Source organism: Echinops telfairi, unplaced genomic scaffold, assembly GCF_000313985.2.
Source record: "Echinops telfairi isolate 266 unplaced genomic scaffold, ASM31398v2 ScPeMD7_7457;HRSCAF=8495, whole genome shotgun sequence".
NCBI classification, from domain to species: Eukaryota; Metazoa; Chordata; class Mammalia; order Afrosoricida; family Tenrecidae; genus Echinops; species Echinops telfairi.
In genome coordinates, this window is record NW_022111357.1 from 25,413,550 (window position 1) to 25,421,930 (window position 8,381).

Below are 8,381 nucleotides of genomic sequence, written 5' to 3' on the forward strand. Positions count from 1 at the left end.
TCCATCTTAGATCCAGTGCTCATGCCCGAGTGACTCGCTGCATCCAGGAGAATGCACAGGTGGATCTGGCCTGAATCCCATCACCTTTCCCTTCTCATACAGCTGGAGTGAGAGATCAAGGCCATTAGAATCGCCTGGAATGATAGTGGGGGGTTGGGGGGTGGCAGTGGGCAGTGGTTCCCCAGAAAGAAAGTGAGCGCGGTTACCCAAAGAATGGAAAACAATCCCCAACATGAGAACAACACAGATGCTCGCTGCTAGATCGGAAACCCCACCCAGCTTGGTCTGGGAGAAAATGGGGTGGCAGGTAAGAACTGGCCACCAGCTGTTCCTTGGGATGAAGTTCATCTGCTCCCATCAATATTTAGTTTCCAAAGCCTTAAGGAGTACTTCTACCCTGTCCTACAAGGTTACTAGGGGTCCGAATTGATTGGACGGCAGGACGTGTTCCCGCTGGGCATGAAGTAGAGCTGCCTTTGTGGGTTTCGGATCTTCACTGGAGCAGAAAGCCTCATCTTCCCCCCGCGGGCAGGGCTGGTGGTTTTGAACAACTGGCTTTTCAGCTAGCAACCCATCGGATAGCGCACTAGGCCACCGGGGCTCCTGAATCCTGAAACAAACTCACTGCCATTGAGGGCAGAATGACCCGATAGAACAGGATAGAGCAGAAAGCCTCATCTTTCTCTCATGGTTTCAAACTGCTGACCTTGCACTTAGCAGCCCAGCTGACAAGCCATGAGGCCACCAGACCCCCTGATGCCCAGCACACAGCAAATGGTACCCGTTTGCAGTCCCGAGGTGACCATCCAGCACCTCAAAGAGGCTCAAGAAGCGGTAAAGTCACACTGCTAGGTCTTTAAGGAGCCCGAACAAGTAGCAGATACGTGGTGGTGGGGCAGTTACATGTGGAGCTGCTCCGTGGCCGGAAGACCAGGCTTTCTGCTCCTGCCAAGAGTTCGAGTTCACACACACACACACACACACACACACACACACACACACACACAGAGTGTCGTCCCCCCCTCCCCCGTTAGAATGGACTCAGTGGCGGCCAGCTTGGCTGGGCTTGGCTGTTGGCCTGGGCTTTCTCTTCACCACCACTTCCCATCATCAAGAGGAAACCTGCTTCCCAGGGCGTGCCCAGGAAAACCCAACATTTCTCCACCAGCCCTGGCATCTCCCTGGGATGGGGTTTCTCGCTGTGGATTCCCCGCCCATCTGCATTCAAATCACATACATGTTCATTACCCATGAAGATTCCTCATGGATCCCCCCAGCCCTAGGAAGCTCACCCTCCTGCGTAGAAACCTGCATTTTAAAAGGCTCTCCTGGTGCCTGAGGGGTGAGGATTCCTGTACTTGTCGCAAAGCTCATGAGCCCCGGGCACCTGACTCCAACTGGAAAGTTCTGATTCACCCCGAGGCCCTGCCCCCTTTGGCCTTCCTATCAGACCTTTCAAAGTCTGCCGGCCCCGGGGTTACTGATTAACCCTAGGGTTTGAGAAAAGAAATAATAGTAAGGGAGGGGATCGCGTAAATCAAGAAACACGCTGAGCAGTTCTGGAAGACAGCGGTGGGAGATGGATGTTGTCACCAGGCTCTGACGAGAAGGAGGGGTCCCTTGGCTCATCAGCCACAGGGTCAGAAGCTAACCCGGTCACAGCGGCCCCAGCAAGGACTCCTTGTTGACTTCAGTCCAGGTCCTGAGCAGCATTGACCTCCCTGGGCTGTGTCCAGAATGGCCTGCGCCGACAGCTCCGAGCAATCAGTCCCCCAGCAGTCCCTGTCCGTGTCCGAGGGAGCTGCCACCACCCGTGCCAAGGATCCTGCTGGGTGGCATCTCGGCTCAGCGGGGGGTGAGCTGGAGTGTCTGGTGTGCCGGGAGTCTTACAGCTGCGCCCGGCCGCCCAAGTTGCTGGGCTGCCAGCACGTCTTCTGTGCCGTCTGCCTGAAGCTCCTGCTGTGCGTGCAGGACGACACCTGGTCCCTCACCTGCCCGCTGTGCCGCAAAGTCACCTCCATCCCTGGGGGCCTCATCTGTAGCCTGCGTGACCCGGAGGGGATGCGGGGCCAGCTGGCCCACCGTTGCCTCGAGGTGCAGCTCTGCCCGCAGGGCCTGGCAGATCCTGCCACCTCAGCAGCAGGGCACCCCAACTTGGAGGGAGAGGATGGGCAAGATGCCATGAGCGCCAACCGCACAGCGGCCCGGCGCCTGGCTGCGCACCTGCTCTTCCTCGTCCTGCTGATCATCCTCATCCTCCCCTTCGTCTACCCAGGTGTCATCAGGTGGGTGCTGGCCAGCATCATTGGCCTGGCCCTAGTGATGTCCATCCTTTTCTGCTGTCACTCGGTCGGCCAGGGTCGCTGCTGGCCCTCCTCCCGGACTCTCTTCTGCAGGGTGAGGAAACACAGCCAGATCTCATCAGTTGCCTGAGTGCACCGTAGCTGGGCATCCGCTACAACTCCTTCAGCCTCTTGGGCCCCTGTCCCTGTCCCAATGGCCAGGGCAAGGGGCTAGGAGCTGAGGCTGGCTCCCTCGGGAGATTCAATGCCAGCTGGACTTGCAAGCCAAAGCCAGGTGGCAGTCTTGGGTCAAGAACGCTATGGCTGGAAGACAGGACTGTGTCTGCCCTTGGCCTAGAACCGCTCCGCTGTTGGGGGGTAGGCTGGAGGCACAAACAACTTGACTGTTGCAAGGGGCCCCCTGTTCTCTTATTCCGTCTGCCTGGCTTTCTCCCAGGAACTCGAGCCAAGGATTGGAATGTGGACCTTGCTGCAGAACAAACAGGACCAGGACTCTTCTTCTTCCTCCTGGCCCCATTTCATTTTGCTGGTACCAATGTCTTGAGTTGGGGTTCTCGCATTTGGGGCAGTTGGTTCACATGTTGGGCTGGTGCCCATTTTTCTCCCTGGGAAGTTGGAGCCCATATTTCCTCATCCTGGGTGTCCCCAAGGCTACCCACTTTGTGTCCATCCCAGTGCTACCAAGAGTCCCCACTGCGTGGGGGTTCCCTGGAGTCAGGCTAGGGTTTGAAGAGGAGAGTGTGTGCTGAGGAGTGGGACTCAGAACCGGGGAGAGGTGGAAGGGAAGCAAGTGGGTCTGGGAATTGTTCCCCACGTCCCACCAGGAGGTGCCATGGGGCCTAGCCTTAGCAGGGATCGCAGGATCACAAGGACAGGCTCCGCAGCAACCACCGTGCTGCCCGACTGACTCCGGCCCGTGCTGAAGAACCAGCTCTGGAAAGGTGTTGCTCTCCTTTCTTTGTGCGTCCCGATTCCTATTTGCACATTTGTCATAAAGATAAGAGGCCCCATAAATGCAACAGTTCTCACCAAGAACCCACATTTCCCACCACACCCTAATAGTCAGGGGCGTCTGAAAGCCTTTTGTATCTGCTTCTGGTCACGCAAGCATCCGTCCTGCTTGCTGCTGGGTGCCCAGGTTGAGCCTCAGCAAGGGGAATGTGGGGGGTGGGGAGCGGTAGGGGGGAGGGGCAGGCAGGACAGCAGAGGGTGGTACATGACATGCCATTTTCCTCCCCAAGACCCCCAAATTGGAAAGCCAACTGGAAATCTCAGAAGGGCTCCTTCGGCACAGTCCTTTTCCTTCCCTGCCTCCCCATCCTTTCCTCCTGCAGGATGACAGCTTCAGAAGGGGCACCCCTGTGGTGGCTGTGCCATTGTCAGCGTGGGAAGAAGGAACTCTGGCACAGGCAAAGGTTCACCCTGGCTCCATGATTGTCTTTCAGAAAGGCCTCCCTGAACCTCAATTTCCCCAAATGAGCTAGTTGGGCTGGATTATTCTTAAGACCCTTGCAGTCCTATGAGCTGAGGTCACCAGCAGACTCCAGAACAAGGGACAATGGCCGCATTCCCCACCCACCCCTGGATTTACACAAAGGAAAATAAAACTATACATATGGACGTTGCTAACTACTCGAAGAATCTTTTTTTCTTATAAGGTACGTGCAGGGCAGCTCTGTGGTACCCATCCCACTGGCCTTATGAACTCCCAGGAGGGGGTGGGAGTGGGGGTAGAGGGACACTTGTGCTTTTAAGCCACGCCAAATGGGCCCGAAGGACACCCTGCCCCACAGGATGACCGCATGAAAAGAGATAGTCCGTGTTGCCCAAGCTGGCCTTGGGCGTGTGCAGTTCAGGATGGCTACCAGTGACACGGAGAAAGGACATTCTCTCCCACTCCCTCCCTCCCCCCCCTCATGCTGGCTCCTTCTTTGAAGTCTCAACCAGAAGCCAGCCTCCACCACGGCTTCCGTGGCAAACCATTTCCACCAGACGAGTGGCGGGTGTGTATTTCTTGACGGCTGACTATGTGCTGTGCCAGGAGTCCCTGGGTGGTGGAGAGATGGTTACTGCCCTCATTGCTAGCTGAAAGGTTGGAAGTTCAAATCCATGCAGAGGGGGCTCAGCAGAAGATGACTTCTTCTTCTTCTTGTTTTTCTTTAATCAGCCCTGGACACCCTGTGGAGCACAGCAGTTCTACCCTGACACACACAGGGTTGCTATGAGTTGGAATCAACTCAAGAGACACTGGTTTACTCTGTGTGGCTGACTGTGCTAGCTCTTACAGCCACGAACCGTCAGAACAGCCTGGGGAGGAGAGGCCTTAGAAAGATCACGTTTTGAAAATGATGATGGCAACATATGTACAAGTTTGCTTGATGTGATTGATTTATAGATCGTTGTAATATCTGTAAGAGCCCCCAATAAACTGAGTTTGAAAATTTTTTTTAAAAAAAGGAGAGGCCCTTATCAGACCTGTCTCATAAGAGGAGGAGACTGAGGCTCAGAGAGGTGGAGGCCCTGGCTGAGGTTACACAGACAGTCAATGCCAGAGCTCGCTGGGGGTGATGTTACCCTATGGCTCTCTCTCCTTCCTCGTGCTGCCTCCTTGGCAGAAAGCGGGTCACCACTTGCAGGTTTGAGAAGGGATTCTCTGGTGAGCACAGAAACAGTGCCAAGAGTTTTCAAAATCCAGAGGTCCCGTATTCACGGAGGCAAAAGAATTTCACAATCCAGAGGCCCAGTGTTCACAGAGGCACAAGAATTCCAACACCTGTCACCTATATCAAAGAGAAGAGAGAGCGATGGAAATGGCATGGTGGACCTACAGACGTGTTTCCCTCTTTTGAAAGCTGTTGTTGTTGTTGTTTGTTGTTGTTGAAAATGCAGACAAAATCTGCACCAATTCAATCAAGCGGTTGCTTCCCCACAACCATGACTTGCTATCCCCCTAAGCTTCCTCTCTAATCTCTCCAGTTCCTGTTGTCAATGTGATCCAAATTTCGCAGGGACTTGGGCGTGCCCCTCCAGCCTCATTTGCAGGGAGCTGTGCTGGCAGGAACCAGATTTGAGCCCCACTCTGCCCCAACCTTGCTGGGTACTCTTAAGCAAGTCTCTCCCTCTCTCTGCGGACCTTACACTGTGAAAATGAGAAAAGCCTCAGTAGGGGATCTTCTGTTTGAGCCTCTGGCACCTGGGAGCCTCCTAAAGATGTGTCCTCCATCCCCCTGGACAAAGGTGCTCTGACACTGCTGACACTACCGCCTTAGGAGCCCAGCTGGTCCCAACCACGTGCTCACCCCCGGCCATGTGAGACAGAATTCTGAAGGCCAGACTCAGCCCAGGCTGCCCTGCAGGGCAACAGAGGAAATAGGCCATGCTGGGGAGAGGATGTGAGTGGAAGAAGCCAGAGAGGAAAAGGTGAAGGGCCATGAGCAATACACAGTGGGGCCTGCTCCCATAGAAAGGACTCAGGGAGAGTGGCCTGGGCCAGGGAAATAACACACCAAACTTTCCGTGGCAATGTCCATTGAGACCTATGACCAAGTACAAAAACCAACCCACTCACCATTGTTCAGGCCCCCTGGCATATAGGCCTTACATTTGGTGTATAAATGCTGAAACCTTGCTATTGGGCACAGACCTCTACCTGGCTGCCTGTCAATATTTCACTGTACATTGGGGGTGGGGTGGGGATTGGTGTAACCGCTGTCCATCAGTTCTTTAACAACGCTAGATCTGACCCGTGTGGCTTTTTCTACCTTTTCTTTTCAGAATCCATCCTGTGCCACTTGGAGCCACTCTTGCTACTTATCCAATGGGTTGCAATGGGAGGCCAAGTTCAAAGTCAAGTTCTAACCCACTGGGGGACCCCGTTCAGTTACAGCACTTTCAGAGCCTTCATTTGAGTTCTCTCGTCTGTAAAATGGTAGAGAATATCGCATACCTCCCGCTGTCCTACAGACAAATCCCGGTGTCCTGGACTTCTGGCCTCCATCTCTGCCTTGCCCATCAGCCACTGGCACGCTGGGGTGAAGAGTTTCTTGCTCTGCCCAGTGGCACAGGAGGCAGAGGACTAGCCTTGATGCTGTGGTGGAGAAATCAGTCCAAAGTGGGGAACTTAGTCCAGGACAAGCCAACCTAGTGGAAGGCTTTGTGCTAAGGTTGATGTGGGGATCTGGGAAGGAAGGTTGTAAGGATGGAGAGGAATTACAAAAGGAGGTCAAATTTCATCTCCATCAGATCCATCTCCCTCTGCAGGGGCTTGGGAGTCCGCCGTACCTGATTTGAATCCAGCTTTGCCAACTACAAGTCACCTCACTGTTCCAAGTCTCTAGATTCTTCCCTGTGAAATGGAGCATATAATCCCCATTGTACATGCTTTCTGGAGAAATTAGATAGTGCCTGATTGCATACTTAACCATCAAGGGACTATAGAGAAGGGAGGGGAAGACAAGGGGATAGAGATGCGATTCGGTAGAACGCGTGAACAGGAATGACGAGAGCCAACTTATTTATTAAAACTTGGGATTTAGAATTAACCTTCTCCACTATCAGCCTTCTCCACTTCAGCAACACCCTTAACAACAGCTTAATCATAATAATAATTGCTAACATTAGGTGTGCAACGTGTGTTACATATATTATCACATGTGCTCTAACATAAGGATTATTATTATCCCTAAACTACCAATTACTTTGGGCACACACACCAAAAAAAAAATCCCAACCAAAAAACACCTCCCTGCTATCGAGTAGAAGCTGACTCGTAGCAACCCTATTGGACAGGGTAGAACGGCTCTCATGGGTTTCCTAGACTGTAACTTTTTACGGAGCAGAAAGCCCCCACAGAGTGACTGGTGGTTTCAAACTGCTGACCTCGCAGTTAGCAGTTCAACGTGTAACCACCAAGCCACCAGGGCTCCTTAGGCACAGAGAGAGGAAATCCTTTGCTCCCATCACACACGGAGGTGGTGGCGAGGCCGAGAGTGGCACCAGGACCACCTAACTCCGGAGTCTGGACTTTCCGTCGTTGCTGGCTCAGCGGGAGCAGGCAAGTGTTCAAGATCCCCCAGTGCCCTCGCCATGAGGGTGAAGAAGTACAGAAAGGGACCTGCCCCATTTGCTTCCAGATTCCCCATTCAGTGGGCGCCTGAGTTGAAAAGGTTGAGGGATTCCACCTGCCCCCTCCCCCACAGCCACTTCGCCACCTCACCATCCAACCTAATTTTATGGCTGGGGTCACCTGTTCATTGTTGGAACCTTGTCAAGTGACATAAGGAAGTTGCTCAGTCTTTTCTAGAACAAGTACTTCTTTGTGGCAAAATGGAATTTTTTTTTCCTAATAAAAGCCTTCTGACATTTCTCAGTCCGTGGGAACAGCATGGAGCCCATTAAAGGGCAACTGCTTCCAAGCTCTAAGGAGCTGGGACGGTGCTGGGAACTTTATGCTATTGCTGGGATCTTTTCTTTCCTTAGGGGATTGAGGGGAGGGAGGTTCGGGGGTCACTGGAGAACTTCTTGAAGAATTGAAAACACCGTGGAAACTCAGATTCACCGGGACATCTATCCAATGGCTGTTATTGAGACTCTGCTCTGTGACAGGTCTTGAGTGAGAGAGTCCATTTGATTTGATCTCCCAGAAGTCTGGTGGAGAAGAAACCCTACCATCTGAGGGGCTTCAGAAGGTTCGTGGCGATGTGGAGTGACAACATAACGGACCCACGTCCGGGTTCGTCACCACGCTGCTCACAATAGCGAGAAGATGGAAAGAGTCTGAACGCCCATCCGTGGAAGAACAGCAAGGACCCGTGATTACACACACACAGCGGGGAATATTGTGCGTCGCTCAAAACAAGCCAAAACAAGGAGGAAACCAAGAACCCCTGGTAGCTTGGAGGCCTGGAGGACATTCTGCAGAGTGAAGTTAGCCAACCACAAAAGGACAAATACTAGATGAGAGTACTGCCATGGGGCGCGGGGTGGGCGGGATTGGTAACGATGCCCATAGCAAAGGGGAAAGACATTGGAGATTGACAAGGGAGAGCGGGTGGAGAGAGGGAGATACGTCAATGGGCT

General features: G+C 53.3%; 1 protein-coding gene across 2 annotated transcripts; it reads left to right on the plus strand.

Annotated features, from left to right (window-relative positions):
- The first annotated feature begins 1,630 nt into the window (after positions 1-1,630).
- RNF186 (ring finger protein 186) lies at positions 1,631-3,451 on the plus strand. Of its 2 annotated transcripts, XM_045299170.1 has the most exons (2): positions 1,631-2,285; positions 2,740-3,451. In XM_045299170.1, the coding sequence occupies exons 1-2, from the start codon at positions 1,738-1,740 to the stop codon at positions 3,050-3,052; spliced, it is 861 nt and encodes a 286-aa protein (XP_045155105.1). In that variant the 5' UTR covers positions 1,631-1,737; the 3' UTR covers positions 3,053-3,451. The 2 variants fall into 2 exon arrangements, with proteins under 2 accessions (XP_045155105.1, XP_004705447.1); XM_004705390.2 differs by having other exon boundaries at positions 1,631-3,451.
- The last annotated feature ends 4,930 nt before the right edge of the window (positions 3,452-8,381 follow it).